Source organism: Amphiprion ocellaris, chromosome 3, assembly GCF_022539595.1.
Source record: "Amphiprion ocellaris isolate individual 3 ecotype Okinawa chromosome 3, ASM2253959v1, whole genome shotgun sequence".
NCBI lineage: Eukaryota > Metazoa > Chordata > Actinopteri > Pomacentridae > Amphiprion > Amphiprion ocellaris.
The window spans coordinates 38,314,976-38,332,042 of NC_072768.1; the positions used below are offsets into that span (position 1 = coordinate 38,314,976).

Consider the following 17,067-nt stretch of genomic DNA (forward strand, 5'->3'; position numbering starts at 1 on the left):
TAAAAGATGGCAAAATAACAAAAAGATGCAACAATGACACAAAAAGATGCAAAAAAAGTCACTAAAATATGCAAAAATGTCACTAAGATGGAAAAATGACACAAAAAGGGAAATGTCAGGTTGGAATGTCTTTTACAAATTTGATTCTTTTACAGCCTTTCACTGTAAAATTACACAGTTTTTACTGTATCTGAATCAGAAAATCTCATCAGTCAGATATTTTCCATTATTTGAAATCCAACTGTGTATGTTAAGCATTGAAAAATGGTAAAAATCTTTTTGATTTTTTTGTTTTGTTAAATTACAGTTAATAAGTAGTAAAATCATCCAAAATATAAAATTACATGTTGAACGTAAAAAAACAACAAAGCATTAACAGGCCAAAACTGTAAATAATGTCCCCATTGAACATCTGTATTTTTAAAAATAGGTATTCATTTTTAACATTTGACCATAAACATACACTTATTTCTACTGTATTTAATTCAGTAATATTTGAAATAAAAAGTATGTGGATTAAGAACTGAAAAAATGATTTTCCGATATTGAGACAATATCCAGGAAAAAAATGGGCAAAACTGTAAATAATGTCAGAAATCAGAAATGTATAATATAATACTGTGTTTTTACACATGGTAATTGGTGCTTTTACAATGTGTGACTGTGAAATTGCAGTATTACTGCATTTAAATATGCTGAAACATAATTATCTTACAGGTATTTGCTTCTGTTTTCACAGTTTCTTGCAGATTTTGATCATTACAGAGTTTTGCGAATTTGTAACGTATTTTTTTTTGGCCAAAAATAAAAAAAGTTAATTGTGTACAATGTGCAAAAAGAACTTAACAATATAAAATGAAATACAAATATATTTCTAAACATAAGTTGGCGTATATTTAATATGTGAAATGAACATTTGGATGTGCATTATGTAACGTTAAATGGGGGCGAAAATCATAAAGACCAGGCTAAAAATAATAATGGTACTACTACTATTATTATTGTTATTATTACTATATTACTACTACTACCAATAATAATGATGATAATAATGATAATGTTGATGATGACAATAATAATAATAATAATTGAAGGAATCATAATGATAATGCTAATAATAATAATGCTAATAATAATAATAATAATAATAATAATAATAATAATAATAATAATAATAATAATAATGATAATGATAATAGTGATAATAAAATAAGAATAAGAATAATGCAATAATATTAACAGTAATAATAATAATTATGCTATTATTATTATTATTGTTGTTGTTATAAATAATATTTTTATTATTAATAAATGTTATTTTTTATTATTTTTAATCATAATATTGATATAATAATAATAGTAATAATAATAATAATGATAATACAATATTAATATTAACAATAACTAATGGTAATAATAATTATGCTATTATTATTATTATTATTATTATTATTATTATTATTATTATTATTATTATTATTATTATTATTATTATTATTATACATAATAAAAATAATTATTAGTATGTTTATTAATAATAAGAATGATAATAATATAAATTATTATTAATCATAATATTGATAATGATAATAGTGGTGATAATAATAATATCGAGTAAATGTAAGAAAATATGAGTGAAACTGTAAATAATATACATTTAAATATGCAGAGTTGATGATAAATCTTCAGAATATATCCCATTATTATTCAAACACCTCCCAGGTTGGATGGAGGAGACTCTTTCTATGATAAATAATAAACTGTGTGGCTTCTCTCTGTTTTCCTCTTTAAGAGCACTAACAGATGATTTCCTCTCTCCTTCCCTCCGGTTCTCCCGGTTCTGCGGTTCTTCCTCCCTCTAGTGGAGAACGTCCAGCTCAGTCTGGTGCTGCAGACGGAGAACAAAGGCTCGGTTGTGGCGGGAGGAGAACTCAACGTCTGTCTGGACGGCATGGTTGTTGATCTGGGCTCACTGCCCAATGGCAGCACGGCAGCCGACAGTGAGTCCCGCCTTCAGCACACACGAACGTTCTCAGAGGTGGAGGTAAAAACACGAGAACATCACATCACTGCTGCTCCTTCTCAGGGTTTATGGATCCTCTGAGGCCCGGAGGAGCAAAGAAAAACCCCAAGATGGAGTGAAAGATTAAGATTAAAGGCAGAAAATGGGCTACAGCAGAGAAAAATGAATTATAAATATTAGGACATGTGGTTTACTGAAGGAAAAGTGGTGGAAATACAAGAAAAAATCTGTCAGTTAACCCTCTGAACCCGAGGCAGTTTCTGGATGCTTTTTGGTTTATTTTTAACTCACTATGGTTTATTTTTCACTACAACATAAAGTCCTGCAGCTCTCTGGAAACAGAACAACCATGACTAGAAGTAAAGAGAATTCAGACATGTCTTCTGTGCAGGACCACACAGTTAGAATGATGGAAAGTATAGAAAACAAAATCAAATTTTTGTCCAAAATTATCTAAAATTTGTCCGAAACTACTAAAAAAGTGTCCAAAATGATTTAAAATATGCTAAAATTTGATTTTGTTTCTGAAAAAGGTGAAAATTTTGTCTCCTAAAGCCACTTTTTCAGAGATTTAACATCAGCATTTATGGCAAGAATTTCTGTTTAACCCTCTGAACTCCAGGCAGTTTGTCGATGTTTTTTTTGGTCTTATTTTTCTCACTATGGCTAATTTTTCACTACAGCCTAAAGTCCTGCAGTTCTATGGAAACAAAGCAACCATGAAAAAAGAAAAAGAACTCAGGAATGTCTTCTGTGTAGTTGGACACAGTTAGAATGACAAAGAGACAGAAAAAGTCACTAAAAGATGCAAAAATGACACTGTAAATGCAAAAAAGTCATTAAAAGATGCAAAAATGTCACTAAAAGATGAAAAAATCTCGCTAAAAGATGGAAAATGTCACTAAAAATGAAAAATGTCATTAAAAGATGCAAAAATGACACGGAAGATGCACAATGTCACTAAAAGATACAAAAATGTCATTAAAAGATACAAAAATGTCTTAAAAAGTTGCAAAAAGTAACTAAAAATGCAGAAATGACACTAAAAGATGCAAAAATGTCACAAAAACATGAAAAAAGTCACTAAAAGATGCAAAAATGACACAAAAAAATGCAAAAATGTCACAAAAAGATGAAAAAATGTCACTAAAAGATGCAAAAATATAATTAAAAGATGCAAAAATGACAGAAAAAGATGAAAAAATGTCACTAAAAGATGCAAAAAAGTCCCTATAAGATGCAAAAATGAACCAAAAAGATGCAGAAATGTCACTATAAGAGCAACAAGGTCACTTAAAGATGCACAAATGTCACTACAAGATGCAAAAAAGCAAAAAAATGCTCTTAGATGTAATAATTTTGATTATTATTCCTGCTGTATTAATGTGAATATTGCCTCCTACTGCTGTAGATGTAGTTTAATCAGAAAAAATCTAATTAAACATCACCTAATTTTAAACTATATGGTTTGTACTGAGTAAGAAGGGCAGAAAAATAAATGTAATCTGGAAGAAAATGAAGCCGTCAAACAAATTTAGAGGAACAAGAACTAGAATATTTGCCTGTGAGATGCAGTGGAGTAGAAGTATAAAGTAGCAGTAAATAATAAAGTAGAAGTACCTCGGATCTGTACTTAAACACAGTCCTGGAGTGAAAGTACTTCACCACAGATCCAGTCAGAGTAAATAGACGGAGCATTGAGAGCGTTCCATCCGTGATGTTACCGTGAACACACACAGACGTCCAGACGGTTTATTAGGAGAGTCGACCACAGTGTTAGAGCTTTTCTCTCACTCTTTCCCTTCCTGTCTCTCTTTAATATTTAGTCAGGCTGCCAGAAACCACACAAGCTGTTTATTCTCACATCCATGTGTTTGTTCAGTCCATGTTTGTGTGTCTCTCCGCCCTCATAATGACTGTTTTCCTCACTTGGAAAAAGCCAGACTTCTTCTTCTGCATCTTCTTCTACTTCTTCTGCTTCTTCTTCTTCATCTCTTTCATCTTCCTAATTTTCTCATCTTCTTCGTCTTCTCCTTCTCCTTCTTTTTCGTCTTTGTCTTCTAGCTAATCAGAGATGACTGAGGAGAAATTGGACCAAAAATTTATTGATTTTAAAAAAGCTTTTCCCATCCAACCAGCCATCTCTTGTAATTTACAATAAAAAAAATAATTCATGTGATCGACTGTAACTGATCCACAAACCAGAAATTACTGCTATAGGCCTCTTTTTTCTAAAAGATGGCAAAATAACACCAGAAATGCACAAATGTCACTAAAAGATGCAAAAATGACACTATAAATGCAAAAATGTCACTTAAAGATGGAAAAATATCACTAAAAGATGTACAAGTGTCACTAAAAGATGGCAAAATGACACCAAAAACTGTTGTAGGAGAAGTTGTTTCACAGAGAAAACCCAAATTAAAGCCTGTCTGTACATTTGCTGTTTTAACCTTTGGACGCAGCTCCTCAAAGTTCAGTCATTATTTAATGTTCCACTGTTGTTATTTAGCAGTTTTTCCTCATTCTAAGTGTAAAAGAAGGCCAGAGAAGTGGAAGACTGAAGTATTTTCTTGCCTGTAGCTTTAGTTTCTCTGCTGCATTGTGTCACTCCTGACAACACTTAGTGAAAGTCTATACGTGTATTTATTCATTTCAGCAAAAGCCCGAGTTTTAGCAGAGAGTTTGGAGCGTGTTTAGCATGCCAGAGGTTTTTCCATCCTGCCAAGAATAACATGTCGAGAATATTGTTAAACTTAATACCAACAGAATCTACCAGCTGCGTGTTTCAACCAATGTTCACTGCTCCCAGACCGATATAAAAGTCATTTCATAGTTGGCAGGAGGTGGGATTTAAAACCCTCTGCGCTCTGCTCTTCTTGACTCTCCCTTCATTCTGCCTTCCTTTTTCTGGTTTGGAGAGCGGAGGGCGAGGTGTGGTTTTGACAAATACACTGTTCTTAAAGCTGCTCTTAAAGCCGGGCCCGTGCTTCCATCTGCTCGCTGTGACAACAACGTCCACACAGATGCAAAGATGCGAAAATGACCCAAAAAGAGGCAACAATTACACTATACATGCAAAAATGTCACTTGGAGATGGAAAAAGTCACTAAAAGGTGCAAAAATGTCACAAAAAGATGGAAAAATGACAGAAAAATCTGCAAAAATGACACTAAAAGGTGCAAAAATGACAATAAGGTGCAAAAATATCCCTTGCAGATGGAAAAATGTCACTTGAAGATGCAAAAATGACACAAAAATGTGCAAAAATATCACTAAAAATTGCAAAAATGATGCTAAAAGTTGCAAAAATGACACAAACGGTGCAAAAATATCACTAAAAGATCGAAAAATATCACCAAAAGATGGAAACATGACAGAAAAAGTTGCAAAAATGACACTAAAAGATGCAAGAATGACACAATAAGGTGCAAAAATATCCCTTGCAGATGGAAAAATGTCACTTGAAGATGAAAAAATGACACAAAAAGATGCAAAAATGTCACTAAAAGATGCAAAAAAATTGCTGAGATGCAAAAAAGATACAAAAATGTTACCAAAAGATGGAAACATGACAGAAAAAGCTGCAAAAATGACACTATAAGCTGCAAAAATGACACAAAAAGGTGCAATAACATCACTAAAAGATGGAAAAATGTCACTTAAAGACGCAAAAATGACACAAAAAGATGCAAAAATATCACTAGAATATGCGGAAATATCTCAAAAAGATGCAAAAAAGATACAAAAATGTCACCAAAAGATGGAAACATGACAGAAAAAGCTGCAAAAATGAAACTAAAAGCTGTAAAAATAACAAAAAGGTGCAATAACATCACTAAAAGATGGAAAAATGTCACTTAAAGACGCAAAAATGACACAAAAAGATGCAAAAATATCACTAGAATATGCGGAAATATCTTGAAAAGATGAGACAAAAATGTCATTAAAAGATGGAAACATGACAGAAAAAGCTGCAAAAATGACACTAAAAGCTGCAAAAATGTCCCTATAAACGATATAAAAGTCATCTCATAGCCGGCAGGAGGAGGGATTTTAAAACCCTCTGCGCTCTTATTGACTCTCTGTCCACAGTGTTTTCCTCTTCCAGGCTCTCCGCTAACATTCTGCCTTCCTTTTTCTGGTTTGGAGAGCGGAGGGCGAGGTGTGGTTTTGACAAATACACTGTTCTTAAAGCTGCTCTTAAAGCCGGGCCCGTGCTTCCATCTGCTCGCTGTGACAACAACGTCCACACAAGGCTTTCCATAGAGAGGCCTCACAGAGCTGCAGTGTGTGCAGCTGAATGAACACAGGGCTGCAGTATCGGCCCGGCCACCGTAAATGTGCCTCTTTGTGACCGCTCAGATGTGAGCAGAGGTTAAGAGGAGGCATGTGTTTGTGCATGCTGTAGTAACACATGTCTTCACGAGGATGGCAAGATGAAAAAAAAAAGAAAATCTAACTCGCCCTCTGCCTGAGTGAAACCTCCTTTCACTCAGGCAGAGGGCGAGTTGGATTTAGATGTAGGTTAGAATCGGATACACAGAGGTTTGGATGGCCGGGTCTGTTGGTCAAACACCGGTGATTGATGAGGGGTCACCGTGGAAGAGTTTTTAGGTTTTTAGGCGGCTTTTAATTGCAGGAACTCGGTGGCGTTTACAGAAATCAAACCTGTTCTCACGGCGGTCATCTCGCTTTTCCAGCCCATTGTGTAGTACATAATAGTCTGGTTGCACCTCACTAGCATTCTGCTGGACTGTTAGTTTATGTTTTCAAACCGATCACAAGTGCCTCAAAATAGCGTCAAGTGGGATTGTTTTGGTCCACTCAACTTATATCGATCCGTAGCAACGGAACTCCAATGAAAATGTATACAAAGCCGTCGATCAGTTCTTCGGAAAAGTCATGAAGACCAGTGACTTTCATACATGTATGAGTCATTTTACAAGAAAATAGCAGAATATGTTACGTTGTTTTTACAACTTGAGTGTTTTACTATATCTAATTTCACTTCGATGGAGATGGCTTTCCTTTTCTTTGAAGCACTGCCATCAGAAGTGTCTGACTTACGCTTGGGAGCCATAATGAAGATCAAAAAGTTAGCAAATGTAGCACAATCCAAGATGGCGTACAACCGGAGAATGTAAACAAAGCCGTCTTATAGCGCTGTGTGACGACATATTCATCCCCTCCACTCGCCAACTAGTTCCATGTAACCAGTTCTGATGTAGCGATGAAATGCCGTAGGTCGAGGACGTTTTAAAGGATGTTGGTGTTTATAGAGGTCTAGATGCTGATGTTCATAGAGGTCTAGATGTTGGTGTTTATAGAGGTCTAGATGTTCATAGAGGTCTAGATGTTGGTGTTCATAGAGGTCTAGATGTTGGTGTCATGGAGCTCTAGATGTTGGTGTTTATAGAGGTCTAGATGTTGGTGTTCATAGAGGTCTAGATGTTCATAGAGGTCTAGATGTTGGTGTTCATAGAGGTCTAGATGTTCATAGAGGTCTAGATGTTGGTGTTCATAGAGGTCTAGATGTTCATAGAGGTCTAGATGTTGGTGTTCATAGAGGTCTAGATGTTGGTGTTTATAGAGGTCTAGATGTTGGTGTTCATAGAGGTCTAGATGTTCATAGAGGTCTAGATATTGGTGTTTATAGAGGTCTAGATGTTGGTGTCATGGAGCTCTAGATGTTGGTGTTTATAGAGGTCTAGATATTGGTGTTCATAGAGGTCTAGATGTTCATAGAGGTCTAGATATTGGTGTTTATAGAGGTCTAGATGTTGGTGTCATGGAGCTCTAGATGTTGGTGTTTATAGAGGTCTAGATGTTGGTGTTCATAGAGGTCTAGATGTTCATAGAGGTCTAGATGTTGGTGTTCATAGAGGTCTAGATGTTGGTGTCATGGAGCTCTAGATGTTGGTGTTTATAGAGGTCTAGATGTTGGTGTTCATAGAGGTCTAGATGTTCATAGAGGTCTAGATGTTGGTGTCATGGAGCTCTAGATGTTGGTGTTCGTAGGGGTCTGGATGTTGGTGTTACAGAGTTACAAGCTACTTCCAGTTTTTTGCTAGTTTGATGTCAACTCGTTGGTAGGAGCACAAAAACTGGTGTGCATAGGGGTCCATATGTTGTCATTATATGTTCTGGTCTGAAAACAATCTCAAAATATCTTACAGATTTTAGTTTTGGGTTTCAAATGACAAAAAGATAGACTCTCATGGACTGAGCTGTGCTGAACACGAGGCCCTCACAGTGCAGTTAAACAAACTTACGTCTATGATTTCAGCGTGTGCGTAGGTCAGAGGTTAACACACAATGAACAGAAACCTCCCTCCCCGTTGTTTGGAGACTGCGCTCACATAATCACAGACATCAGGGGCGCTTTTGTCTAATTTGTTTCTGAGAATTGCGTAATTGAGTCTCATTGCTTGCAGCTCGGCAGCACAATCGCCTCCTGTGATCCCGGAGCAATGTGCACGGTGGCGGGGGGGTTTCCTGTCCAAACGTGTGCATGGATGTGTTTTCTCTGGTTGGGGGGAGGAGGCGAGGTTAGCACACAGAGGGCTGAAGTGTGCCCTCCAAAACCATGCCGAGCCACTTGTCTTTGTGTGTTTTATGGTCTCACGAGTGTAGCAGCAGACATACATGTGTTTTACATTCTGCAGCCAGCGTGTGCAGGCCTGAATATATAAAGCGCATAAAGGTGGGAGTGTGTCGGTGTTAAGGCGCTCTGTGTTCTCGCTCTGAACGCTGCTCTGTTAGTTTGGAGGTTTTACTCATTTCCCCTGGCAGCCTTTCTGACATACTCACACACACACACTAGCATGTGGCAGCCTTCATAAACAAACCCTTATACTGCACGATGGTGAGAAACAGAAGCCAGAGCATTTCAACTCTGGGAATATTGGCTCACTTTGTTGGATGCTCGTGGACACACTTCCTATCTCGCAGAAGCAGGAGCCACATGTACGCCACATTCAGGCCGTCCAGACCGGTGACGAACACTCGCCATCCTGGACACGTCATGGTGGACTCTGTGCATTAACAGGCTCAATGTGCCAAAGAATCATAGCCGTATGCGACAGAAATACTGCCAGCGACTACATCACTGCTAAATGAAAAAGGTGTTTTTGTCATTAGACTTGAATTAAACTGGCAATACGCTGGAGGACAAAAATCGGTATCAATCTAAGCCCAATCCTTTGTTTTTTAAATCCTTTATTATTTGATCTGATGTCTCTAGCTGGAGGTCATTCACAACCACGTAAGTCTTTATCATGGTGCCCATTGCTATCTATAATCCCACAATGCTAGATGTATGCTACACTGATCCAGCCCAGTGACGAACACTCGCCATCCTGGACACATCATGATGGACTCTGTGCATTAACAGGCTGGATGGGCCAAAGAATCGTAGCCGTATGCGACAGAAATAGTGCCAACGACTACATCACTGCTAAATGAAAAAGGTGTTTTTCTCGTTAGACTTGCATTAAAGTGGCAGCACACTGGAAGGCAAAGATCAGTATCTAATCTAAGCCCAGTCCTTTATTTACATCTACTGCGGTGGAACACTTTGCGTGAAATTTGTTAGCTTTGGCTGGAGGTCATTAACCACCACATCAGTCTCTGTCATGGTGCCCTTTGCTAGCTAAACCCCCACAATGCTACGACAGGATGTGCCAAAGAATCGTAGCTGTATGCGACAGAAACACTGCCAACGAGAATGCCGCTACTGAATGAGAAAGGTGTTTTTCTCATTTGGCTTCATTTAAAGTGGCAAATGTCAGCATCTAATCTAAGCCTAAGTGGAGGATGAACTAGGTTTGTCCCAAGATGATTTTTAAACTGATCGTTATCGACACCAATCTAAGCCCAATACTTTGTTTACACCTGCTGCCACAGAGATGCCGCAAAGTTTGAGCACAATTTGTGATGGTACACTTTTTATTAAATCCGATATCTCTAGTTGGAGGTCATTAACCACCATGTAAGTCTTTGTCATGGTGCCCATTGCTAGCTAAACTCCCACCATGGCCTGGACGTTCAGGCTGTCTAGCCCGGTGACGAACACTCACTGTCTACAAATGTTGTTTTTTCTAACTCACAATTTATTGTTCTCAAGTTTTGTCACCCGAAATACTTCTTCATGTAACTGTACTTAAACTGTTCAAGCTTTTTCCACACAGACAGTAATTTTTAAAAAACTAATTATGGTTTTCAAGGTTTATTCTACCCAAACTTTCAGTCCAAGTACTAGTTTGAAAGGTCATTGCACCCAAAATGTCACTTCCTGTCCAACTATTTACAGATTGAAATATTTATTCTGTGCAGTTGGTAATTTTAAATGAATGAGTTGTAGTTTTAAAGGTTTTTTTTCAACCAGAATACTATATACGGTTGTCCTCATTTACGGGCACCAAATAATATTATTTCCTTTCTGAAAAAAATCCAAAAATTCTGCAAAAAAAATCCCCAAATTTCTGAAAATTTGCAAAACCTTCAGGAAGAAAATTCCAATAATTCCTGAAAAGTTTCCCTTGAAAGTTTTATTAAGAAAAAATCCCCCAAATTTGGCCAGAAAATTCTTGTAAATATTTTCAAAAAATGAGTATAAATCTTCCAACAAAACCAAAATCCAGCAAATTTCACTGGATTTTGGTTGATTTTATGTGAATGTTCTTAAGATACATCTTTTACATTTCTTTTTTTCCACCAAAAAAAAGTTCAAAAATTTACCAAAAATGTTGAAAATGTGGACATCAGAAGTTTCACTGTGAAAATATATATATTTTTTCCATATTTTCAAACTTTAAACCGGGTCAATTTTGACCCGCAGGACGACACAAGGGTTAAAGGTTTTGTCACCCAAGGTACTTCTTTATGTACTTGCACTTAAGTTGTTTAAACTTTTTCCACACTTTTTCTAACAAACAAGTTATGAATTTAAAGGTTTGTTCCACCCAAAACTATATATAGTTCCTGTTTTTTGCAGATTGCTACTGTGTTGTTTTGCACTTTTACACTTTATACTTGAATAAGTAAAATAATAAGAAACAGACGTGACATTATGAATGCATTTTAAATTCTCAGAGCGTCCACATCATGTGCAGCAGCTGCAGGACTTGAACGTGTTGTCTGTTGTTTTTACTGTAGTTCGGTCGCTGCGACGTTTCTGCAGGTCGACACACACTAGAGCAGTAATTAGACCGGCCCATTACCAACTCACGGAGCGGGGCTGTGACACAATGGTTTCTCCTCAAGACCGCTGTTTATTTTTCTGCATGTCCGCCGGGTCTGAGCACAAGAAGCCCTTTCATAGCCTCCAAACAGCACTGCGAGTGTGACTCACGTACCTGTTTGCTTTGCTTTAGATAGCGGCGAATGTACAAACGTGGACGCCGTTCGTGTCGGCGTGTTCGTGAAGGAGAAAGTGAGTGTTAATGAAAAGCATGTCAGAGGTGTGGTTTTCAGTCACAGTCGCTGCTGTACGGTCACACATTCCCTCACACCGCCGAGACCACACAAACCAGCAGCACCAGCTGGGATGAATGGTCTCCATTAAACCACCGACTGTACCCAGTGTGGATTTCATTATTTTCTCACAAACACAGAGCGGACTGAACCTCGCTGTGATCACATTTTGTGCATAAATCCTCTCAGGAGTTGCTTAGAGAGCTTCAGCCAGTGTTTTTAAAGGTCATATTGGCAAACTATTTTTTTTTGCCATATTATGCCTTAATTACACGCTGACAGCAGAGAGATGCCAGGAATGACTGGAGAGAAAAGAGGTGGGAATGACTCGCTGCAAAGGTCCCAGAGCAGACTGGGGATGCTGCCAATCAGGGCAACCCAGGCTACCAAAGTGTTTTTAACTGACAGCGTTTCCTGGAAAAAAAAATCTGCCTTTAAACTCCGAAGCCCAAAACACGACGGCAGGCTTTAAAAAGGCAGTTTATCTTTACCAAAATCACCAAAATTAAAACATTTATCTGAGCCAGAAACTGTAAAAACAGGAAAAAACGGTCAAATTTTCAATTTTCCAACAGTCTTTGAAGTAATTGCGTGTGACGTTGGGTTCCATCTGGAAAATTTACCAAATCTAAGCTTTAAATTGTATTATTTCTACATATCTGATTTTTAAAAAATCACAAAAAATAACCATTTTGCTCCAGATCATGACAAAAATCCAGAGTTTTCAGTGATTAACCATCTGAACCCAAAACCCACCACTGTGGTTCAACAGGCATATAGTCTTTTAAAAAAAACTGCAAAATGACCACATTTGTCAGAGCCAAAATCTATAAAAGCAGAAAAAATCATCAAATTTCCAGCTTTCCCACAGTCCTTGAACTACTCATGTGTGGCATGCAGTTCCATCTGAAAAAATGAAAAAAAATTATGAAACTAGAAAAAAATCGTAAAATTTTCAACTTTCCAACAGTCTTTGAACTACTTGTGTAGTGTGTGGTTCCATCTGGAAAATTAACCAAATACGAGATTAAAATCATAATAATTCACTAAAGTGCATTTTTTTCTGTATGTTTTACTGAAAAATTTACAATAAAACCCCACAAGATCAAGACAAATATCCAGAGAGTTTTTGGTGATTGACCATCGGAACCCCAGAACCCACCAGCAGGAGTTGAAAGCCACGTTGTCTTTATCATGGCCACAAACTGTAAAAACAGAATCAGCAACTTTTCAGCTTTGAACCCACAGTCTTTGAATTGCTCATGTCTGACATGCAGTTCTATCTTGAAAAAGCTGCCAAATCTAAGCTTAAAATTGTAATGATTCACCAAAATATCATTATTCTAAATGGTTGATTTAGGATTTCATCCCCAAAATTCATTGTTTGCAACAGATCCAGTAGAAAACACTAAATTCTTATGGGAGTCAGAAACCGTTGAAACAATCAGTATATTTTCAACTTTCCAAGATTAAAATTAAAATATTTTGGCAAAATCTCTTAATTCTGCAAGTCGTTTTAAAAACATTGTCCAACAGGAACCATTTCCACCTTATTGATAGACGCCTTCACTGTGAGTTCTGTGCCTCAATGATGGTTGGTGTTTTGTTTACTCTAAACATAAATGCAGTAATTCAACCCAGATAAACAAGTTTATTGTTGTTTTTATTCAGCAGACACTGTTTTGTTTTTCCTCACTGTGTTTCCACCTCTGATTAACAAACTGAACTTGTTGTTTGGTCGTTTGTTTCAGAGATTCTTCAGTCGGACCGACCGAATCTGAGGAGGACGCAGAGCGAAGAGACTCCCAGTACAGCAGCTTCACACAGCAGGTCAGTGAACGCAGCACGGCTTCAAATTCAAAAGAAGAATGATATGACACCAGAGAAAGAATCATAAAGTCATCTAGAATTTAAATATCTATCCAACATTATTTTATTGTCTACTGCAGTTTCAGGACTCTTGTTTATTGCAACAAAACCACCAACAAAATTAGATGATGATTAAAATGTGTCCCTTATATTTTTAAAACTTTATTCCACATAATTTATAACTTTACTATTATGCAGTTATAACTAGAACTGGTTTTGAAGGCTTATTAAAAGTACGACTTTCTGTCCAAGTACTTATGGTTTTGAAGATTCATACCACAAAAACTGTATTTTCTAACAGACAACTTATAGTTTTAAAAATTGTCCTACTCAAATAGTATTTTTAAACAAATGAAATACGATTTTAAAGTGCTTTATGTCAAACAAGGTATGGATTTAAAGGTTTATTCCACTCAAAGTACTGCTTTTCTATCCAAATACGGATAATTCTAAAGGTTCATTCCTCACAAAAAGTATTTTCTAACAGATAACTTAGAGTTTTAAAGGTTTATCCAACCCAAATTGTGTTTTTTTTAATATATGAGTTATGATTTTCAAGGTTCATTCTGCACAAAGTACTACTCTTTCTTCTAAAACATCTAGTTTTATACGTTAATTCCACACAAATACTAATTTCTAACTAGCAAGTTAGGGCTTTTAAGGTTTATTCCACCCAACAGGCAACAAAACAGCATTAAAAAATGACAATAAAGCAACATGAACATATTATAAAATGATATACAAGTTTTATCAGTACAGGTAGTTTTTAAAAGCTTTTTAAAATGACTCAATAGTGACAAGGAACCACACATTTTTGAGAGTTTACATTGATTTATACCAAAGAGATAAAAAAGAAATGATCAAATGTTGAAGGACTGAATGGTTTGGATGAAATATCTAATTTTTCTGACAATTATTGCGATTTATTTAGATTTTATAGTCATGTTTTAGGTCTGTATTCACAGTGAAAAAGATTTAAAACACGACGAAGCATCAAAAGTTAATTTAAGAAGGTCGACAGGAAGTTATGAAACCATTAACTGTTTAAACTCTGCATCAGACTTGATGCTAAACGTTTAATTGGTGAACTTTGTGACTTGTTAATTGCTTTTGGAAACTGACTAACTCTTCAGCCTGAATGTTGAGTCCAACTTTCTCCAAACAGAGCTGTTTGGTTTGGATTCCATTTTTAAGTTTGTATTTGTCACGAAAACGGAATTTTATTTGGGGAACATCCAGCTGGAGTTGGTTTCTGTTCAGTGAAATTTGTGCTCATGAGGCTTTTGGATGGTGACCTAATAATTTAATAAAACATACACAAAGACCTCAACCACATTTCATGACCCTGCAGACGCAGAAAGTCCAGAAAACAGTTCTCCACGCTGCCGCTTTCCAAAACCCTGCAGATGTTGTGGTAGAATAATAAGTATAATAGCACAATACTAACCTTTTTTTTCTGAAGCGCTGTTTGCAGAAACGAGAATGATAATTGTAATGTAAATAAACGGAGGAGGCTGGAGTGGAGGAGGTCGCTGCCAGCCGGTTATTCCCCCTCAGTGTGGTTGGAGTCCGGCTAGAATGGCAGCGGGATAATAAATAGTAGAGCAGCCTGCGTTTATTTCAAAGCTCTGCTGAGGAGTGCATGGGGTCGAATGGTATTTCCCTCCAAACATTGTAGGGGGGCATTAAGGGCAGTTCAGCCAAAAGCCCAGACCGCCGCTGACATGGAGAAGCATCAACATCTACAAACCGTCTGGACGTCCAAACAGTCAGGAAGGACGACAAAACAGTTTCCTCTGCTGCTGCTTCTGCTACTACATCTTCTACTACTTCTGCAACTACTACTATATCTTCTTCCTCCTCTATTTCTTCTATCACTTCTTCTTCTACTACTTCTGCTTCTACAACTACTACTTCTTCTTCTCTTTCATCTTCTACTTGTTCTACTTCTGTACCTCTTCCTCCTCTTCATCTTCTACTTCTTGTCCCTCTTCTGCTACTACTACTACTTCTTCTACTACTTCTTTGTCCTCTACTACTACCACTTCTTCTCCTTCTTCTACTACCACTTTTTCTCCTACTACTTCTTTTTTGTCTTCTTCTACTTCTTCTTGTCCTTCTACTAATTCCTCTTTCTCTTCTTCTGCTAGTACTTTTTTCGTCTTCTACTACTTCTTCCTCTTCCTCTTCTACTACTACTACTACTTCTACTTCTTCCTCTTGTCCTTCTACTAATACTTCTACTTCTTCTTGTACTACTAGTTCTTCTGCTTGTTCTACTTCTTTTTCATTTACTTCTTCTTTTTGTACTTCTTCTTTTTGTACTTCTTCTCTTCGTCCTCCTCTTCATCTTCTACAAATTCTTCTACTTATTAATGTTCTTCTACGTCTACCTTTATGACTTCTCCTTTTTTTACTACTACTACTTTTCTTCATCTTCTTTTACTAGATATTCTTTGTTTTCTACTACTACTATTACTTTGTCTTCTTCTTTCTCTTCTTCTACTACTACCTCTTCTACTACCACTTCTTCATCTTCTGCTTCTTATTCTTTAACTGCTAATACTCCTTCTTTTTCTACTTCCATTTCTTCTTCTACTTCTTCTATGCTTCCTCCTCTTCTTCATCTTCTACTCACTTCTATTTCGACCGTTTCGACTTCTTCTACTTTTTCTACTTCTTCTTCTACTACTCCTTCTTCTACTTCTTCCTCCTCTTCATCTTCTTCTACTTGTTTTTCTTTGTCTACTACTACTTCTTCATCTTCTCCCTCTTCTTCTTCTTCTACTACTACTTCTTCTTCTTCTCCTTCTGCTACTTCTACTACGACTTTTTCTCCTACTACGACTTCTTCGTCTTTTTCTACTTCATCTTCTTGTTCTTCTACTACTACTTCTATTTCTTCTTCTTCTACTTCTTCTTCCTCCTCTTCATCTGCCTGTTTTTCTTTGTCTTCTACTACTACTGCTTCTTCTGCTACTACCTCTTCTACTACTGCTTCTTCATCTTCTCCTTCTTCTATTACTGCTTCTTTTTTCTTCTTAATGTTCTTTTTCTGCTTCTTTTAATCTTCTTCATCTTGTTTTTTCTTCTTCTTCTACTACTTCTTCCTCATCTTCTTCCTCTTCTTCTTCTTGTGGCGACTAAACTCCAAACCCAGACTCCAGGTTTCTGTGTTTCAGCCTCAGCATTCCTCAGTCCTGGGGAGGCAGCGTTTTTTCCTTTTGTCAGAAAAGCAAAGTTATATTTAGCGTTTAGGAAAATACGATTGTATCCAGCGAGGAAAAGCAGTTTTTAAACGTGTTGATAAACAAAACTGGTACCTGAGTCAGGAACAACAATAACGAAATGTTAAAACAAAGGAAGTAGATTCAAAAACGCAGCAGTCGAGTGAATTTCTTCTATCAAATCATCCTATTTTTCATCTCTGAATTCCTTGAAATTTTTATAGCATAAAATGTGGATATTTCTAAAGATATTTGTTAAATTTGAGCTTGATTTTATTAGAATTTTCATAACTGATTGACCAGGTTTGGGAAGTTGTACCCCAAAAACTGAAATATTGGGAGAGTTCTGGAGTTTCAAAATGGTTCTAAAAATATAATTTAGAAAATATATATATATTTTTTTAAAGTTGGAAATGCTTAAAATAGTGGATAAATCAGTCAACTGGGCAAATAAAAGTAGTGTAGAATTCA

General features: G+C 36.5%; 1 protein-coding gene across 2 annotated transcripts in view; it reads left to right on the top strand.

Annotated features, from left to right (window-relative positions):
* Positions 1-17,067, top strand: part of wwp2 (WW domain containing E3 ubiquitin protein ligase 2) — an 88,515-nt gene that overhangs the window by 15,697 nt on the left and 55,751 nt on the right. For both annotated transcript variants that reach the window (XM_055009045.1, XM_055009046.1), the window contains exons 5-6: positions 1,863-2,000; positions 13,252-13,330. In XM_055009045.1, coding sequence (XP_054865020.1) covers positions 1,863-2,000; positions 13,252-13,330 — 217 coding nt within the window. The remainder of the gene's footprint in view (positions 1-1,862; positions 2,001-13,251; positions 13,331-17,067) is intronic.